The following is a 21,118-nucleotide window of genomic DNA, read 5'->3' on the forward strand; positions in this document are numbered from 1 at the left end:
ACCTTTGTTGTCTGCTGACTTCATTTTTCTGTGCTTTTATAACTATGTTTCCAGGGCCTTCTTGTTCTTTGACTGTTTTTCTCTCCATCTTCAGGTTCTGCCTTGAATCCATCTTTGTCATTAACTTAACATTCAATTTTTCCCTTTTTTTCTGCTTTCTTCTCAAAATCTACATTTCCATGTCTTCCCTTCCTATCTCTCTCTTCTTCCCTCCCTATTTTCATGGTCTGACATCTCTCTCCTTCCCTCCTGTGTAACATTTCTCTTTTGCTTCCTCCTTTCTGGCCCCCCTCCCAGTCCAACATTTCTCCCTCCTTTCCACCAGTCCACCATTTTTTTCTCTCTTTCTCCTGCATGTTTCTCCTCTGATCCTTCTTCCCTTAACCAAACAACATCTCTCTCTCTCCCCTCCATGAGTCCAACTTTTCAATCTCTGCCCTCTCCCACTTCCCCAGTGTAACATTTTTCCTTCCCTCCTTTCTATCCTCCCCATCCATCTTGCCCTCTCCATGAGTCCAACGCTTTCTGCCTCCTGCACGCTTTTTCTCTGTCCTTGCCTCTTCTCTCAGTGGCATCCCTCCTTCACACCCCCCAACCCAACATGCTCTCTCCCCATGCACCATCTTACCCTCCCCTCCAGCACCTTTCCTTTCCCTCCCTTTCTGTCAGGTCCAGCAGTAACTCTTCTCCCTTCCTTTTACCTCCCCCTTGTCCAGCAGTACCCCTTCTCCCTTCCTTCTTCCCCTCCTCCCCTTGTCCAGCAGTACCTGGTGCACATGGGCAGGAAGAGAAGCTCTGGCATCAGCTGACTAGCAACTTCCTGCAACCGCATCGTATGCCGGGACTCCTGCCTTTGTGTATCTGCTGGAGGTTCAATGTGCATAAGTGCAAAGTGATGCATGTCGGGAACAAAAATCTCATGCACGAATACAGGATGTCTGGGGCGGTACTTGGAGAGACCTCCCAGGAAAATGACTTGGGAGTTCTGATGCTACGGCGGCGAAAAGGGCGAACAGAATGCTAGGAATGATCAAGAAGGGGATCATGAACAGATCTGAGAAGGTTATCATGTTGCTGTACCGGGCCATGGTGCGCCCTCACCTGGAGTACTGCATCCAGCACTGGTTGCCGTACATGAAGAAGGATACGATACTACTCGAAAAGGTCCAGAGAAGGGCGAATAAAATGGTTAAAGGGCTGGAGGAGTTGCTGTACAGCGAGAGATTAGAGAAACTGGGCCTCTTCTCCCTTGAAAAGAGGAGACTGTGAGGGTACATGATCAAAACATTCAAAATACTGAAGGGAATAGACTTAGTAGAGAAAGACAGACTGTTCACCCTCTCCAAGGTAGGAAGAACGAGAGGACACTCTCTAAAGTTGAAAGGGGACAGATTCCGTAGCAACGTAAGGAAATTCTTCTTCACCCAGAAAGTGGTAGAAAACTGGAACGCTCTTCCGGACTGTGTTATAGGGGAAAACACCCTCCAAGGTTTTAAGACAAAGTTGGACAAGTTCATGCTAAACTGGTGAGACTGGACTCATTTGGAGCACTGGTCTTGACCTTGGGGCTGCAACGTGAACAGACTGCTGGGCAGGATGGACCATTGGTCTGACTCAGCAGTGGCAATTCTTATACGCGAAGGCAGGAGTCCCGGCATATGAAGTGGCTGCAGAAGTTGCTAGTCAGCTGACGTTAATGTTGGAGCTTCTCTTCCTGCCCAGTGTGCGAGATGGCGCCGGCGTCAGCTGACTTGTGAGTGCCTGCTGCTGTCGCGTATGCCAGACTCCTGCCTTCGTGTATCTGGCAGATACGCGAAGGCAGGAGTTCCGGCAGTTGCCCAGATTGCGAGTTCAGGTACTAGACCACGGGCCACAAAATAGCAGCCAGGGGGCAGTTTGAGACCGCAGGGATATAGCATAGTATTCTGAGAAGATTTTCACACAAGAGTCCAATATCTGAGCTTCTCTCCCAGAAGACACCAACGAGTGAGTCTTGGAGTTTCTGGCTCTTTTGAGAGCAGATTCAACCACAGAGTCAGATTTTTTTATGTTCTTAAAGGGAAAGGGATGGGATTTGATATCACCTTTTTTAGTTACAATCAAAACAGTTTACATCATATATACAGGTGCTTATTTTGTACCTGGGGCAAAGGAAGGTTAAGTGACTTGCCCAGAGGGCATTTACCCATAGGCACTCACTTACTAAATACGAGGGTAAATGAAAAAGTAAAGGCAAAATACATTTAACATCTTTAATAGAAATAATTGTGAGCAATTGAACATATCACTTTTCCACATACAGTGATGCCTTGGAATCCAAACTTAATCCGTTGCAGAACCCCGTTTGAGTTCCAAGACAATTTTTTCCATTGAAAATAATGGAAACTGGATTAATCTGTTCCTGGGTCCCAGAAACTCAAATTTTAACAGTAAATACACTGGATTTTAGGGGCAGAAACACACACATACAATGTGCAGGGCGTTCAGATTCCAAAGCAGAGTTCAATTCTGGGGTAAAATTTACTACAAAAAAAAAAAAAAAAGTTTGGATTCCAAAATGTTTGAGTTCTGTGGCGTTCAGATTCTGAGTCCCTTTGCAACATGATGCATTTGTTGTATCATTCAACTAGCTTCTGCATTCCTGCAGAGAACTAGTTTTTCAGCTGCTCCAGAAGCCAGGAGAGAACCATTTCCATTACTTCATCATGCTTTGTCATTTGCCCTCTGCTGGGGACAATTCTCTCTAAAATACTCAGATCTTCTTCATACTGTCTCAGGAACTGAATCGCAACCTCCACATGCTGTTGTTGTGCAGGTCAGTAAGCAGTTTGGGAGCCCATCGTGCGCAGACTTTTCTATATCTCAAGTCATCATGCATTATGGCAAATGCAGATCCATAGCTGATATCCAAATTTACAGCCATATGAGATGCTGTTATTCGTTGGTTTTCTCTAATCAAGGCATTCATTCTGTCAATATGCTCTTGTGTGCATGATGTTGATGGGCAACCAGAACAACCTTTATCAGTTACATCTGTTCTTCCCGCTTTAAACCTTTTGTCGATTCATGGTGCTATGTCCACACTGAGTCAATATCCAACGGTGAATTTCCACGGGTTTTACACCCTCTGCCCAAAGAAAGCGCACTATTTATTGCACATTGGTCTTCGATGGTGCAATCTTGCAATGTTTATGACCTCGTGGCTGCCACACAACTAAAGGCTGAGCGCTGCACTGTACGTGGACAAACTATCCAACCGGCAAGGTACAAGTACAGATGTTTCCAAGTTTATTAGTTTTTGATATCCCGACCATAAAACAAATATCTGGCCGGTTAACAATATAATTTAAAAGAGGGAGTAAAAAGAGAAAAAATGTATAAAATATTTAAGTGGGACATAAATGACAAAAACCAGACAAACTTGACTGTGAGGATAGTAAGGAAGGAGGGGAAAAAGTTACATTTAATAAGAAGAAAAGGGAAGAGTGGGTAGGGAAAAAACGTGAAGGTGAGGGCATGTTGTGGTAGTAATTGCTTGCAAGAGGAGAGAAAATAGAAATAAAAGAGAAGAGGAAGAAGATAGATAGTAGAAAATCTAGGTTAGGTTGAAAGCGTCATGAAATAAAAAAGTCTTTAGACAGGATTTAAATTTAACAAGTTGTTGTTCGTTGCGGAGGTATTGTGGCATGGAGTTCCATAATGTAGGGGCAGTTACAGCAAAATTTGTTTTACGAGTATAATAGAAATCTTTTAGAGGGGGGATGAAAAGAAGTTTTTGATCAGAGGATCTTAGAGTGCGGGAGGAGCATTGAGGTATCAGGAGTTTGTCAAGGAATGAAGGTTGATGAGATTGTTTAATTTTAAAGCAGAGTAAGATGATTTTATAGGTGATACGGTGGGTGATAGGGAGCCAATGAGCTTCTTTTAAGAGTGGAGTAACATGGTCAAATCGGCCTTTTTTATAAATAAGTTTTATTGCAGTGTTTTGTAGTAATTGAAGGCGACGTAATTCTTTTTGGGGAAGGCCATTGAGAAGGGAGTTACAATAATCTAAGTGGGAGATTACTAAAGAATGAGTCAGGACAGTAATAGAATTAGTGTCCAGGATAGAAAGTAGAGATCGAATAATGCGCATTTTGAAGAAGCAGACTTTAACGATTGAACTGATATGATCATGGTAAGTAAGATCTCTATCAATAATAACACCTAAAAGTTTAATTTTACTTTCCATGGGAAGTGGAATAGAGATAGTTCCTAATAGAGATTCAGAAGTTTTAATTGGAAGAAGGAGACCACGGGATTTCTCGATGTTGAGAGAAAGCTTGTTTGTGTAGAGCCAATCATATATTTTATCTAATTTATTGTTTATGTCTTTTATTTCTGAGATCTTGGTGGTGTTGATTGAATGAAGGAGTTGTATATCGTCTGCGTATGCAAAAATCGTAAATCCTATTGATTGTGCTAATGTAAGAAGGGGGGAAAGAAAAATATTAAATAGCAGAGGGGATAGAATTGACCCTTGAGGGACTCCGAAAGTTTGTGGTAGGTTTGGCGAAGTTTCGTTTTTAAGGTGGACTTTAGAGCAGCGTTTGTGAAAGTAAGATATAAACCAAGAAAGTGCAGAGCCAGTAATCCCGCAGTCTTTAAGTCTTGTAATAAGAAGAGGGTGGTCATTTTGCTAGCTCTGTTCTGGTTATTGCTTAATTTTACAATTGCCTTTAATTTTTGATTCACCTCGTATAAAGGATCTCTATACCCTGGAAGTGTTCAAACTGGCCTGCCGTGAATATGAAAAGGAGCCCCATATTTAAAATTAACTTTAAATTCTTGCTGCTGTTTTATACAATATGGCCTGGATATATGCAAATTATATAGCACTCACCTTCATTCTGGCGTGGCACAATATCTACAACTGTTGAGGTTACCTTTGTGTACCAGTCATACTGAAAAAGAAGGAAGCAGAAACTCAGGATTTCACTACAGAATGCAGTTACTGAGCATGAAAGAATACACAATGGCAAGGGAAACATTCTGCCAAGTGTATGGCAGATCAACATGCAACAGGAAGTTATTTTTAGACATAGGGTGTGTACTCTGGAACCACAAATTTGTGGGGGAACAGCCTGGATTGCAGTTCCACCGCTTATTTCCAGACTCCAGAGAAGTAAGGGCATTCTGCTCTGGTCCCTTCCTTCCAAGGAGCGAGTCTGGAGCAGAGCAGAGAACAATTACTGTAATCCCTAATCCATCCCCTCTTCTTCTCTTGCTCCTGACGCACCCAAGCCTTTCCCAGATCTACAATTCCATTTCTTTTTATATGCAAATTAAGCTCCGAGTACTTGTATTTTATTAACTCCTAAATAGGTTCAAAACAGATTACAGAAAGATGATAAATATTAAATAAAACATGAACAATTACAATAAAGCAGAGATGTAAATGCCATATATGAAGACATTGTTCTCAATTCAATTAAGAACATCAAACCTGAATCACTTGATATGAAAAAAGAAGTCTGTAAAATGTTTTTATGTCTTATGCTTATAAATGAAGGAAACTAGATAAGATGTGATTTTCCTGCTCAAGATATATTAGGAGACAATGGAAAAGAGAAGATGTTAAGCAAATATTCTGGGCATAATCCTACTAACATCTTAAACACCTAGCATGATAATAAGAGCATTAATTGGCAGCCAGTGTAGTTTATATGTTCAAGCAAATTTTTATTGAAGAATTTTGGTTACAAAAGCAAAACATAGGAACAAATAAAAACAAAATAAAAAAAAACCCACCCAACACAGGTGCATAATCATAGAACATTGCACATAGAACATGGCAAATAGGAATATCAGGAGCTTTAACACCAAGGTGGAACAAAAGGAAACAGTAGAATCACACTGTAAAGAATCCGAGACATCAACAATACAAAGTGAGATGAGTTAAAGAAGGGAGAGCAGCAAAACAAATACTCAATCTGTGATCACGATCTGCTAGGTTACTTCGTTACAAGGCACACATAGTTCCACCAATGAGCATATGTTATAGTAGAGGTATTTTTCCAATGCTGCAAAATTACTTTCAGTGTTATAGCAATCATAATGTCAAAAAGCTTTTTTTTTATATGGGTGGGTGGGGTGGGATTCTTTTATATTTATATATTTGGAGGAATATAAATAAGATTGTCAAGTGATTAGTTAAAAATCTTTCTGATTGATTATTATACACTTGTTGTAATATTTGAAAATGAATAAAGATTTATTAAAAAAAAAAAAAAGAAGCTTTTTTTGAGTGTCCTTCATGGCATCACGTAACACTCAGATCTCAAAACAATTAATGCAAAAGTACAGATGGACAGAACAAACAGATGGGCAGAAAGGTGAAACTTGTTGGTGACCTCCAAATACCATAACAAAATTCTGTGCATGTCCAAGGACCGCAACACCTGGTCCTGCTCCCTCGAACCAGAGGAAGCAAAAGTAGGAAGCTGGACGTCCTAATTCACATGGAAAGTGGAAAGTACTTTCAGAAGAAAAGAAGGAACAGTATACAGCATCACAGTGGCATCCATAATACGCAAAAAAGGATCCTGCAGGAAAGAGCTTGGAGCTCCGAGACCCTGCGGGCTGAGATAATAGCCACTAGGAAGACCCATCAGAGATGCCTGCTCTAGAGTCTCATATGACGGATGAGCCAGAGAAGGAAGAACCAGATTAAGATTCCAGGTCGGACAGGGAAGGCGTAAGGGAGGCCTAGGACGAAAGGTGCCTTGCAGAAAATTAACCACATCCAGATGGGCTGCCAAGGAGCCCCTCAAGCTTGGAGCGAAGCTACCGCTAGCCCCTTCCTTCAGGCCATCCTGCAGAACTCAAGAACCCGAGGAATCGATGGAAGAGATGGGTCCACCTCTCTCAGGGAGCACCAGGCCTAGTAACACCTCCAAGCCTTCGCATAGGCCGCCACTGTGGACTTCCTTTTGCTGTGAAGCAACGTAATAATTACAGCCAAAGAATAACACCAGCTAATCATGGTCATGTGCTCAAGAGCCATGCCCTAAGACCAAAGCGGTCCGGATCCTGCATCACAATTGGACCCTGTGTCAGAAGATGAGAATGACAAGGCAACCAAAGTCCCCGATCCTGCTGGAGCTGAACCAGGTCGACATACCACGCCTGCCTTGCCAATTGAGTGCAACCAGAATCACCAACCTCCTTTTTAAGACCCCCCCCAAAATCGCTGATTCAGGCTGTCAATCCTGCACTCACTGTGTCATGTGTTGAATGAGACACACTGCAGAAAGAGCTGAAAGCAGCTCACAGGGAGATCCTTTGCTTCAGTGAACTGGAAATCTGGATTTCAGATCTTTCGACTGCCCCACCGGCCTGACCACCATGTCTGGTGACCTCCACCACCTTCGGACATGCCGTGTAGATACAGTCTGGCTCCGATCCTGTGTGCGCCTCCACGGAACCGCTCAGCCTGTGCTCTGCCCACTAGTGGACGAACCTAGGGTGATTATTTTCTGATTAGAGATCCTATGTGTTCATCATACGCTCGTTTGAATTCTGTCACTGTTTTCTTCTCCACCACCTCCATCGGGAGCGCATTCCAAGGATCAACTACCCTCTCCTAACATTACTCTTGAGTCTACCACCCCTCAACCTCAAATTATGCCATCTGGTTTTACCATTTTCCTTTCTCTGGAATAGATTTTGTTCTACGTTAATACCTTTCAAGTATTTGAACGTCTTAATCATATCTCCCCTAGTCCTCCTTTTCTTTAGGGTATACATATTCAGGGCTTTCAGTCTCTCCTCATATGTTTTCTGGTGCAAACCTCCTACCACTTCCTCTGGACCACTTCAAGTCTTTTTATGTCCATCACCAGATACAGTCTCCAAAACTGAACACAATACTCCAAGTGGGGCCTCACCATTGACCTGTACAAGGGCATCGACACCTTCTTTCTTCTACTGGTCATGCCTCTCTCTATATAGCTCCCAAGGGAACGGTTCCTGAGACAAGTTCTGATGTGCAGGCTATCCAGGGGGCTTATTGATAAGAAGGGAACCCCCTAGAAGCAGACTTTCTCCAAAGAACATAAGAAGTTGCCTCCGCTGAGGCAGACCATAGGTCCATCCTGCCCAGCGGTCCGCTCCCGCGGCGGCCCATCAGGCCCATTGCCTGAGTAGTGGTCTATACCTATCTATACCCCTCAATCCCTTTTTCTTCTAGGAATCTATCCAAACCTTCTTTGAAACTATTTAATGTTTTCTTGTCTACAACAGCCTCTGGAAGCGCGTTCCATGTATCTACCACCCTCTGAGTGAAAAAGAACTTCCTAGCGTTTGTTCTAAACCTATCCCCTTTTAATTTCTCCGAGTGCCCCCTTGTACTTGTGGTGCCCCATAATTTGAAAAATCTGTCCCTGTCTACTTTTTCTATGCCCTTCAGGATCTTGAAGGTTTCTATCATGTCTCCTCTAAGTCTCCGCTTTTCCAGGGAGAAAAGTCCCAACTGCTTCAATCTGTTGGTATATGGGAGATTTTCCATTCCCTTTATCAGTTTAGTTGCTCTTCTCTGTACTCCCTCAAGTACTGCCATGTCCTTCTTGAGATACGGCGACCAGTACTGGACACAGTACTTCAGATGCGGCCGCACCATTGCACAATACAGCGGCATGATGACTTCCTTCGTCCTGGTCGTAATACCCTTCTTTCTGCCAATAAGTCATTAATTTGCCTACGTATGTCAAAATATTGAGATCGAGCTGTCGTGGCACCCGGAGCATGTAAACTCCCACGCAGCGCGGCCAAACGTTGTGCCAAGTCCAACAGTGTCTTATCTTTGGCTCTGCGCTTTCGGGTAGTATACTCAATAATTTTACCACGCAAGACCGCCTTGCTTGCCTCCCAAAACACCACCTCCGATACATCAGAAGCAGGGTTTTCGGTCACAAAGAAATCCCATTGTTGTTCCAGGAAATCCTTAAACTCAGCATCTTCATATAACGTGGGATTCATACGCCAACTAGTATTCGACCCCTGTGACCCCGGCCTATCAATGAGCTCCAGCCAAACCAAGTGGTGATCTGACAAAACACCGTCTTCAATCACCACTCGTGGAATACCCGCCAGCAGAGAAGGAGCCACCAGCAGATAGTCCAAGCGACTGTGAACATCATGTACTTGAGAGTGAAAAGTGAAGTCAGATTCAGCAGGATGCAGTGTGCGCTACACATCAATCAGACCCAGTTGTTGCATCACAAAGTTCACCCCCTTGTGGTCGCCTCCTTTCAATTGAGGCTTAGGCGGCCTGCAATCAACAAGTGGGTCTGCAGTAATGTTAAAATCCCCACCTAATACCAATTGGTAGTCAGAAAAAGGCATCAGAGCCGCTACTAATACAGAAAAAAATCTACAGGAGTATACATTAGGTGCATAAAGAGAACAAAACACATATTTCTTCCCCAGGAAAACTCCTGCCCAGATCACATATCGCCCCTCAGGGTCCTATATCACTTTGTGCATATTACAGGGATGCTTTTTATGGAAGAGGAGAGCAACACCCCGCTGTCTGGAGTTATATGAAGCAAAAGCTACTTCCCCTACCCAATCCCTCTTCAGTTTAACATGTTCTGACACGCTGAAGTGAGTCTCCTGAAGCTACTTTTAATTTCTTACAGTATTGAAGTAATTTGCTGCGCTTCACCGGGGAGTGCAAGCCATCAATGTTGAAGCTGGCAATCTTAACAGAACTCACAAGAGCAGTTGGTAAGAAGTAAGTCCCCCCAAAGACAACAGGCCTGTGGGGCAGCAGCGCCGGTCTCCCAGCCAAACCAACACGCCACCCACTGAATTATCCTTACATTACCGATCAGAGACCCCAGGTACATCCCACCCCCCACCCCGCCCCACCAAAACCCCCCTCCCACCCCAATCCCAGCTTCTCTCATCCCCACAACACTACCCCCAGTTTCCCCACGCATCTCAACCATTCTCAAACCAAACAATCCCCACACACACATCCAAAACCCCAGCACTACCTCCATCCCACTCTCTCCCTTCTCACACGAACACTCTCGTCCCCCCATCCACCACCCAGCCTCCCAACCGGAAACTAGAGTAAGAACCCCCACAAAAACTCCAAAGGGCTAAAACGCCCAGGTATATGGAAAACACAGCAAAACAGTGCAGAGAGCTGCATAAACATCAAACTGGCAAATCTCTCAAAACAGGCACTCATCATAATCTCAAACCAAGTGTCCAGAGGCCAGAAGTCCTTGCAGTACAGGTCCCCTTTCCCAATGGAAGTCGAGGCGGCATGGCTTCTGTTAACTCAAGAAGACTGTATAGACTGGAGTCATGCCATGCAAGCAGATCACATAGGCGGAGGCAAAGCATATGCCCCCAGCATCACCGGGCAGAACAGGATCAACACCACACTGTCGGATGACCAAAACAACTTGATAGAAGAAAAACCACCAGAAATCTCACGACAGGCGCGCAGCAGCACTCCTAAGGTGCCGGCAGCTTCTCGAGGAACTTTTTCAGATCGTCCGCCGTGCTCAGGGTGAAAGTCCAATTTTCATGAGTTAGTCTCACCTTAGCAGGGTAAAGAAATGCAAATCTTATTCCCCTCGCGACCAACTGCGAGCAATACGGCGTAAGGGCCCTGCGCTGCTCCGCAACTTTGGTGGAGAAATCTTGAAATAGCATAAGCTTAGCCCCTTCATAGGACAAAGATCTGGTTTTCTTGAACAGGTCCAACAGGCGCGCTTTGATTGCATAATTATGGAATCTGGCTAGCACCGGCCTCGGGCGGCCCGGTCCGTCTCCATTGCGACGTTGACCAACACGATGGACCCGCTCTACCACCACAGGGCCAACCTGCTCCGCCAGGCCCAGCTCCTTCGGCAGCCAGCTTTCCACCACGTGGAGAAGATCAGAATCTTTCACTGACTCCGGGAGCCCTATCAGACGGAGCTTCTTTCTGCGGGCCCTGTTCTCCTGGTCCTCCACTCTCTCGAGCAATTGACACACTCGGGTCTCCTAGGAATCAAGCCTGCCATCTGCGACCGCCGCTCTATCTTCTTGTGCCGAAACACGTTCCTCCACCTGGTGGATCTGCGTCGCGTGTCCAGCCAGCACATCCTTGATCTCATCCATGGAAGCATGCAGCTTAGCCAGCTTGTCATCCAATAGTTGGGATAAGTTCCGCATGGATACCTGGAGCACCTCATCCGGAGTGCGTTCCACCGGCACCTCCGTTTGAGTCCCCGCCATTTTGAATGCTGGTGCCACGCTGCTTCTTGGGGTCTTCGGAGCTCGAGTCAGCATCCCCCACGCCGCCACCGTGAGTCACGCGTCGACGCTCCGCAGCCCAGCGGGAGCGAACCCGGAAATGCAGGAGCTGAAAAAAAATCAATATATACCTGGAGCACCTCATCCGGAGTGCGTTCCACCGGCACCTCCGTTTGAGTCCCCGCCATTTTGAATGCTGGTGCCACGCTGCTTCTTGGGGTCTTCGGAGCTCGAGTCAGCATCCCCCACGCCGCCACCGTGAGTCACGCGTCGACGCTCCGCAGCCCAGCGGGAGCGAACCCGGAAATGCAGGAGCCGAAAAAAAATCAATATATTACCGGCGGCGGCAGGCGATAGGGGAGCCGAATGGTGTAGGGAGGACGGAGCTCCGCGTTCAGGCGTCCGTTCAGGTTCCAGCCATCACGTGACCCCCGTAATACCCTTCTTAATGATACCCAACATTCTGTTTGCTTTCTTTGAGGCTGTGGCGGACTACGCCGATGCCTTCAGTGTTGCGTCTACCATCACTCCCAGGTCTCTCTCCAGGTTACTGACCCCTAGTGGTATTCCCCCCATTTTGTATGTGAACATCGGGTTCTTTTTCCCCACGTGCATGACCTTGCATTTACCTATGTTGAAGCTCATTTGCCATTTTTCGGCCCACTTTTCCAGCTGCGTTAGATCCTTTTGGAGATCTTCGCAGTCTTCCCTGGATTGAGCCCTGCTGTATAGTTTGGTGTCATCTGCAAATTTAATGACCTCGCATTTGGTTCCCGCCTCTAGGTCGTTTATGTAGATATTGAACAGGAGCGGTCCTAGCACCGACCCCTGCGGAACTCCGCTTGTGACCCCTTTCCAGTCTGAGTAATGGCCCTTTACGCCAACCCTCTGCTTCCTGTTTGCCAGCCAGTTTTTGATCCATCGATGGACCTTCCCTTGCACCCCGTGGTTCCATATCTTCTTAAGCAGTCTCTCGTGTGGTACCTTGTCGAAGGCTTTTTGGAAGTCAAGGTAAATGATGTCTATAGATTCCCCTTTATCCACCTGGCTGTTCACCCCCTCAAAGAAGTACAATAAGTTTGTGAGGCATGACCTGCCCTTGCAGAAGCCATGTTGACTCGGTTTTAGCTGCCCATTTTTTTCGATGTGTTCACAGATGCTGTCTTTAATCAGTGCCTCCATCATCTTTCCCGGGACCGAGGTCAGGCTCACCGGCCTGTAGTTTCCTGGGTCGCCCCTTGAGCCCTTCTTGAAGATGGGCGTAACATTTGCTATTTTCCAATCCTCCGGGATCTCTCCGGTTTTTAAGGATAGGTTGTATATCTGTCGAAGTGGCTCCGCTATTTCGTTTTTTAGTTCCTTGAGTACCCTTGGGTGAATGCCGTCCGGACCTGGCGATTTGTCGCTCTTTAGTCTGTCTATCTGCCTGAGTACATCTTCTTGGCTTACCTCTAAATTGCAATAACCTTCAAGTTTTCTGTGAAACACACTAAACAATCATCCAATAAGGCTAAAACACAAGAGAAAATATCCAGCTGGATATACAGGAGTAATACTTAAGGATCTCAAGCACTCACAGCTAGAGGCCCGATGTATATCACAAGCCAATAACCAAAAGGTGAGCTATCATTGGTCCTGTATATTCTCCTATTTTCTCATATTCTCCTATTTCAAAACTTATTTGCAGATTTGCATATTTATTTCTAGATATTATGATGTACTAATTTTTCATCTATCGTAAAGTACTTTCTTATTCAGGAATTATGAAGTACTTAGCTTCATGACATGACTACGGAAGATCTCCGTTTCGCTCACAAAAAGGAGCTTCGTCAGGAACGGCATCAATATTCAAACTGTTTGTGCCAATAGTGTATAGAGTTTAGAATTAAACCATAGAGAGACAGTCTAGTATCACGGCCCGATAAGTTAGCCCCTTTAGCCGTCGTTGTCGTCTCAACTTCCGTAGTCATGTCATGAAGCTAAGTACTTCATAATTCATAATTCCTGAATAAGAAAGTACTTTACGATAGATGAAAAATTAGTACATCATAATATCTAGAAATAAATCTGCAAATCTGCAAATAAGCAAATAAGTTTTGAAATAGGAGAATATGAGAAAATAGGAGAATATACAGGACCAATGATAGCTCACCTTTTGGTTATTGGCTTGTGATATACATCGGGCCTCTAGCTGTGAGCGCTTGAGATCCTTAAGTATTACTCCTGTATATCCAGCTGGATATTTTCTCTTGTGTTTTAGCCTTATTGGATGACTGTTTAGTGTGTTACCTCTAAATTGACCAGCTTATCATCTTGGTCTCCTATTGCGATCTTCTCGGGTTCCGGAATGTTGGTTGTATTCTCCATCGTGAAGACTGACGTGAAGAACTCATTTAACCTGTCAGCTATCTCTTTCTCTTCTTTTACTACTCCCTTTCTGTCTCCATCATCCAATGGTCCCACTTCTTCTCTTGCCGGTTGCTTCCCCTTGACGTATCTGAAGAACGACTTGAAGTTTGTTGCTTCCTCTGCCAGTCTCTCTTCATATTCTCTTTTTGCTTTTCTAACCACTCGGTGACACTCCTTCTGGTGTTCTTTGTGCACTTTTTGGTTCTCCCCTGTTTGGTCTTTTTTCTATGATCTCCCACAGTCAAGGATGTCCCCAAGGGGAACTTCAACAGCACGGAAACTGAAAACTACTGAAAATACGCAGAATTAAACAGAAGAGATCAGTTTTTACAGCCTAGCTTGTAGGAAGAATGACTGAGGTACTGGCACAGTGATGAGGGGGAGGGGGAGGGGTTTAAGTCTGAAATTTTGAGGCTTCCTACAAAGTCTTGGCGGGTAGAGGGAAATAATCCGCTGGTCCCAGAATAAACTGGGATTGCACAAGAAATATATATTAGAACAATAAGAAAATCTAACAATGAGAAGCATTAAGTTTCAAACAACAGTATTTTATGTCAGATCATGAGATTTATCAGCTCTGTTTGAGAAAGGAAACACTGTAAACTGTGTCTTAAAGTAAAAAGCATACAAGAATTATTAGAAAATCAGGGGTAAATCCTAATGAATCCTGACCATGATAAGGCGGCAGCACTGAAGATGGGGCCCCAAACACATCACAATTCAGGTATACAATTCGACAGCCATCTGGGCTCAGACGTGGAGAGAAAACACCTTTGGAGTCTTCCGAGATCAGCTCTGCAGTGAGAGAGACTGAGGAAAGTTAGTGAAATTCTTGTTCTACTAAACAGCATTCAACATGAGCCTCAAGACATGATGTTTACTCACCGCATTTCCCTCCTATCAGATCTACGTAGAACAGTGCCGACCTGCAATCACAAGAGAAAATAATGATATGGGCCATACAAGCCACAGTGATCAGGGCAGCTACTCTTATTGCAAAAAAGTACTATTGCAGCGACTCATCATCTCTAACGTGCTACCAAATGGATGCAGCACTATACAGACAGACACAAGAAAGTCTCTCCTCCACAGAGCCTTCAATCTATCTAATACAAAATGCAAGACAAACAAGAGAGGCTAGGGATAAAAGTGGTCAAGATGTAAAAATCAAGCTCAAAAGGGTGTATATTCTGCACTGGACTATAGCTAGAGAGGGAAGAGAGGGAACTCAGAAGTCTGTTCCAGGAAAACAGCATAGCAAGGCTGAAAGGGTGGAGTGTGGCGAGAACAATGGAGATGGGAACAGGTAAGAGTGACTTGCCAGAGGAAAAAATTTTATGAGAAAGTGGTTAAGAGAGAAAGAAATACAGTAATGAGTAGCTGTACAGCAGATGCATCTGAGGGTGAGCAATAGAAGTGGATGGGGAATCTGAGGAAAGCAGCTGCATCATTACAGCAACCCTGAAGTCAGTCATGCAGCAGTATTCTATTTAATAAAACGCTAGCCGCGCATGCGCATTCAGACCTGCGTGATCTGTAATCTCTGATCCGTGATCTGTAGGTCCGTGGCCAGAGTGCGTATGCGGCGGACAGATCGGGAAAGCACAGCACAGCCGGCGACTCCCCCCCTCACTCACTGCCCCCTCCCGCCCTCACTCACTGCCAAAACCACCACCTCCTCCTTCTCGCCAGCTCACCTGCTTTTCAATGAAGAGAAAAGCGCTGCACCGCGCTAACGCTGGCTTTGCTGTCTTCTGTCCACTGCGGCCCGCCCTCTCTGACTATTTCCTGTTTCCGCTAGGGTTGGCCGCAGTGGATAGAAGACGCCGAAGCCAGCGGCTGTAGCCGCAGATCTCCGTTCCTCCGGGAGAGGGGGGGGGGTCTGGGAGGAGAGAGTTCGCGGCCACTCAGCGCCCCCACCGAGGAGCTCAGCATCTTTCCGCTGCCCAGGACCCGAGTCATTTGCCGCCCCCCCTCTTCCCTTACCGTGGGCCCGACTGGCAATTTAAGCAGCTGTGCAGCAGTCTTCACACGCTGCTTCGGGCCCTTCTACTGCCCTGATTTGCTCCGGATGTGCCAGAGTAAATCAGGGCAGTAGAAGGACCCGAAGCAGCGTGTGAAGACTGCTGCACAGCTGCTTAAATCGCCAGTCGGGCCCGCAGTAAGGGAAGAGGGGGGGGGCGGCAAAGGACTCGGGCCCACGTTTGTAGTCGCGACTGTGGGAAGGGAAAGGGGGTAGAGGAGACGCTAATGCTGCTGCACAGGGAACTGGAGGAAGGGAGACAGAAAGACACAGGGGAAGGTGCACAGGGAACTGGTGTGGGGGGAGGGAAATGGAGGGGGAGGGAATGCTGCTTTGGACAGACAGACAGAGGGAGGAAGGGAGACAGAAAGACAAGAAGACAGACACAGGGGCAGGTGCACAGGGAACTGGTGTGGGGGGAGGGAAATGGAGGGGGGAGGAAATGCTGCTTCGGACAGATAGACAGAGGGAGGAAGGGAGACAGAAAGAAAAGAAGAAAGACACAGGGGCAGGGAGATATACAGAAAGACAAACAGACAAAGGGGGCCAGGGACAGAGACATACAGAAAGAAAGACAGCGAGAGTCGCGTCAGGAGGGGTGCGGGATGCCGCAGAGGGAACTTTTCCAATGGGTGCAACTGGGCGGCTGTCCGGAGCCTCTGATCAGGGGCAGAGCAAGGTAAGTGTATCATAGGGATAAGAAGAAGGAGGAGGGGGGAGAAAAAGGAAGGGACGCCTAATGCTGGACAGGGGGAGAAGGAAAGAGGTGCTGATGGACAGGGGGGGTGAAGAAAAAGGAACGGAGGCCTAATGTTGGACAGGGGGAGAAGGAAAGAGGTGCCGATGGACAGGGGGGAGGTAAAACAAAGGGAGAAGGGCTGCTGCTGCATAAGGAGAGCAGTGAAGGGGTGGTGGTGGACACAGGGGAGGTAAAAGGAAGGGAGAATGGACAGGGGGAGCAGGCAAGGGGTGGTGATGGACAGCCAAGGAAAAAGAAAGACAAAGAAAGAAAGCAGCTAAGGAGAGAGAGAGAGAAAGAAATAAAGAGAGACACACACATATATTCTAGCACCCGTTAATGTAACGGGCTATAAGACTAGTTTTATATAGATTGTAATTGACAAAGATAGCTCTGTGGGAGATCTGTGAAAAAAGGGTTGCAGTAATCTAGGTGGGACATGATGACAAGCATGGATGACCATTTTGGTAGCATACTCAGAAGAGAAAGGATGGATTTGATAGTTTGAAAAATCAATAAAGATTTAAAAAAAAAAAACAAACCCAACAAAAAAACAAAACCCAAGATATATTGCTAAACTTATACAGATCGCAGAGGTTTACAATTTAAAAAAAAAATAAAAATGCTCACATTAACCCCCCTTCCTTTTATGAAGCAACGTTTGACTTTTTTTTCTTTTTTAATCACCGGCCACAGCAGTATTAGCTCCGACGCTCATAGGAGATAATACCATCATGTCCAGCAATAAAAAAGCCTGATGCTTTCTTTTCAAATGGCTTTATTACATTGACAGGATTTGAATTCAGTATGTCAATCTGCATTAATTAATTAATTTAAAAAAAAATTTTACATTTTAGATTGTTATAAGTATTATGTATTAGAAATGTTTTGTTTGACTTCTTTTTTCTTTACTATTTAAATTACTTTGATTGAATTATATTAACCGCTTTGATCCTTTTTTGGCTAATTAAATGGTATATAAAGATTTTTATATGTATTTATTTATTGAATTTTTCAAATTATTAAACAAGCACTTCAATACTTGAATACAGATTTTCATCATTAATCAAGAAACTTAATACACCTAACATCACTTACGGTAATGCAAGGAAAAGAAAAAGTAAAATTTATTTAGTCCATAATAAGGAAATATACTTATTAATTACAAGAACAGCTCAGGAGACAATGATGTAAACCCCCGATAGCCTGGACTTAGACTGCTGATGGAGCTATTGGACCAATCATCACTTCCCCCCCCCCCCCTTCCTTGGCAGATATAAATTCCAACGGTTGCTTTGGTTTGAAAAATAAAAAATGTTTTCCTTGTAGTGAAACATAGCATTTTGCTGGAAATTTCAAAATAAAGGATGCTCCCAGAGCCAAGGCTCAAGGTTTATAAAGAAGAAATTCTTTCCATCTCTTCTGTGTCACTTGAGAGATATAAGGAAAAATTCAAATTGCCGAGCCAAAGAACTTATCATTCTTGTGTCTGAAGTAAAGTTTAAATATGAAGTCTCTGTCATGCTCTAAGGCAAATGTTACCAATAAAGTTATCCTTTCCATAACTACTTCCAGGGAATTCTCAAAGAAATCTGTTAAGTTCATTCCTCCCTTCTCCATTTCTCCACTTTCAACAGGAGTAGAACTCTCCTGTTTCTTTCCTGTAGATATATGTTGAGCTGCGGTAATAGGTGGCAAATTATCTTGCGGAATCATTAAAATGTCTTTCAGATATCTACGCTTCATCTCAAGTGGAGATAAAACTAAAGACTTGGAAAATTTAAGTCTTAAGTTTATTTTCCATATATTCCTGTTTTTTTTTAAATAGAGGATCTTTCTTTAATAATCTCCATTTCTACCTTCTTAATTTGAGTACTCTGTTCATGTTTTTTAATTTCATCTGCTTGTTGCCTTAACTTTTCCTCATGAACCCCAACCTGGGAGCTGACAGAGTCCTCCTGTAACTTAGTCATTACCTTCTGGAGGTTAGAGTCCATGATTTCTATAGTCTCCACATTTCCTCTAAATTTACTACTGCTTGCTTAGTCAATTGTCCAAACTTGATGTTATTACTCACAAAAGTTGATCCTGGTTCTGCTTTGAGTGCCGATATCAGGGCTCCAGTGGGGACTTCCTCCATTACTTCTCCTCCCAGAGCTCCTCCGAGGCTAAACAGCAATCCACCTTCCAGGGTAAGCTGTTCAGCCATTCTCTCTGCAGGGCTGCTTCCTGGTTGGACAGGACTTCACCCCTGAATCGGGCTAAGGGAGACCCGATCGTCACTGAGGTTCACTGAACCCGGTGAACCTGCCAGAGTTGGGGGCGTCTCCTTGGGCTGGCAGGAGAACCCAGTTTCCAGTGTTGTCTGCACCAAGTTCTTGGAGCTCCCAGCCACTGGAGGAATAGACCGGGTAGTTCCCTTCCTCTTTCCCATTCGGGACTCTTCCCATGCTTGGTCCTCTGCACCGTCCAAGGCCCGCGGGAAAAATACAAAGGCCAGCAGAGACTAGAATCGGCCGGAGCTTTCGAAACCTCGCGGACAAACCGCCCGAGGTAAAGGAAGAGAGGGCTTGCAGAACAATACTAGTGTGGAGATCACCATGTAGCGTCTGTTCAGAATGCCATCTTGGATCCCCTGTGTTCCGATTTAAAGATTTTTAATAAACATAGGGGTCATTTTACTAAGGTTCGCTAACCGATTTAGCGCATGATAAGATTAGCGTGCACTAAATGCTACGGCATCCATTATATTTTATGGGTGCCTTAACATTTAGTGTGCGCTAAAATGGATAGAAACATGATGGCAGATAAAGGCCAAATGGCCCATCTAGTCTGCCCATCCTCAGTAACCATTATCTCTTTCTCTATCTGAGAGATCCCACATGCCTATCCCAGGCCCTCTTGAATTAGTGCATTAGTGCAACGTTGTTGCAATGATTCTCTTTCCCTTTGGCATTCCTACTTCCACTTTGAACTGGATCATGTTGTGATCACTGTTTCCTAATGGTCCCACTACTTTCACTTCCTTTGCAGGTCCTCTCAGCCCGCTGAGGATTATAATAGCAGACCCTCTCGTTGGTTCCTTGACAAGCTGCTCCATGAAGCAGTCCCGTACAGCCTCCAGGAACTCCGTTTCCTTTGTACATTTTGAAATTCCAAGACTCCAGTCTATCCCGGGATAGTTGAAATCTCCCATAACTATGGTGTTTGCATTCTTACATTCCCGCCTCAACTGGGCTTCCAGTTTTGTATCATTTGCTTCAGTTTGCCCAGGTGGACGGTAGTACAGTCCCATCTTTATCTCGGATCCATTTCTTCCTGGTATTTTAACCCATAGTGATTCCAGTTGGTCATTTGTCGCTGCTGCGTCCACTCTGGTCGAGTGAATGGTGTCCTTTATGTATAGTGCTATTCCTCCTCCTTTCTTATATGTCCTGTCTCTTCGGTAGAGCTTGTACCCATTTGTTTTCCTCGTTCCACCATGTTTCCATGATCCCTATGATGTCTAGGTTCTCGTTTTTGGCCATGACTTCTAGTTCCCCCAGTTCAAGTCCTGTCTATTTTTCATCTATCGTAAAGTACTTTCTTATTCAGGATGATGTCTAGGTTCTCGTTTTTGGCCATGACTTCTAGTTCCCCCAGTTCAAGTCCTGTCTATTTTTCATCTATCGTAAAGTACTTTCTTATTCAGGAATTATGAATTATGAAGTACTTAGCTTCATGACATGACTACGGAAGATCTCCGTTTCGCTCACAAAAAGGAGCTTCGTCAGGAACGGCACCAATATTCAAACTGTTTGTGCCAATAGTGTATAGAGTTTAGAATTAAACCATAGAGAGACAGTCTAGTATCACGGCCCGATAAGTCAGCCCCTTTAGCCGTCGTTGTCGTCTCAACTTCCGTAGTCATGTCATGAAGCTAAGTACTTCATAATTCATAATTCCTGAATAAGAAAGTACTTTACGATAGATGAAAAATTAGTACATCATAATTGACCCTAACCCTAACCCTAATCTATGGTACACGAAAACCGGAGTGTGCCCAATGTAATACCAATTTATGTTCTTGGGTTGAGGGACAATCTGGGAAACCTATGAGATTGATGCCAATGCTGAGCAAAATAGAAGACATTGTTCTAAAAGATGAAAATTAATGCATATATAGACAATGGAACACAGCCAACATGGTTAGCCAAGGGAAGTACTGACACACTACTCTAATACATTTTTTGGAAGGAATGAACAAACATATCGAAAGAGACAATGTAATTGATTTAGAGTCCTATTTCACAAGAACGTAAGATCGGAATTAAGACACCCAGGCCAGGATGTGCTGAATTCTGGTGGTATCATCCCATTGCCCCCAGGAAAGAAAGTGAGTTCCTCTTCCTACACTCCCAAGCTGGAGGGAAAACAGACAGAGACAGTGGGAGCTCATCTTCCCATTTCCCCCTTCTTTACCTTCTGTTGGTACAGTATTTCAGACCAAGGCGATAGGGTTCATGCCACCAGCCTGTGAACACCACACCTGTGTCACCAGGAGACCAGAAGGCCTACAATCAAAATAGAAAAAAAAAAATGCATGTTATGACAAAACAACTGAGACTGCAAGAAGGGGAGTAGGAAGAAAAAATTTATTTATTTTTAGT

General features: G+C 44.7%; 1 protein-coding gene across 1 annotated transcript in view; it reads right to left on the reverse strand.

Moving 5' to 3' along the window:
- LOC117351462 (acylamino-acid-releasing enzyme-like) overlaps positions 1-21,118 on the reverse strand; it is a 252,705-nt gene that overhangs the window by 120,546 nt on the left and 111,041 nt on the right. Inside the window, 5 exon segments of the mRNA XM_033926761.1 lie at positions 4,883-4,943; positions 14,380-14,412; positions 14,414-14,502; positions 14,593-14,633; positions 20,931-21,022. Coding sequence (XP_033782652.1) covers positions 4,883-4,943; positions 14,380-14,412; positions 14,414-14,502; positions 14,593-14,633; positions 20,931-21,022 — 316 coding nt within the window.

The sequence above is a fragment of the Geotrypetes seraphini genome, chromosome 17 (genome assembly GCF_902459505.1).
Source record: "Geotrypetes seraphini chromosome 17, aGeoSer1.1, whole genome shotgun sequence".
Taxonomy (NCBI): Eukaryota; Metazoa; Chordata; class Amphibia; order Gymnophiona; family Dermophiidae; genus Geotrypetes; species Geotrypetes seraphini.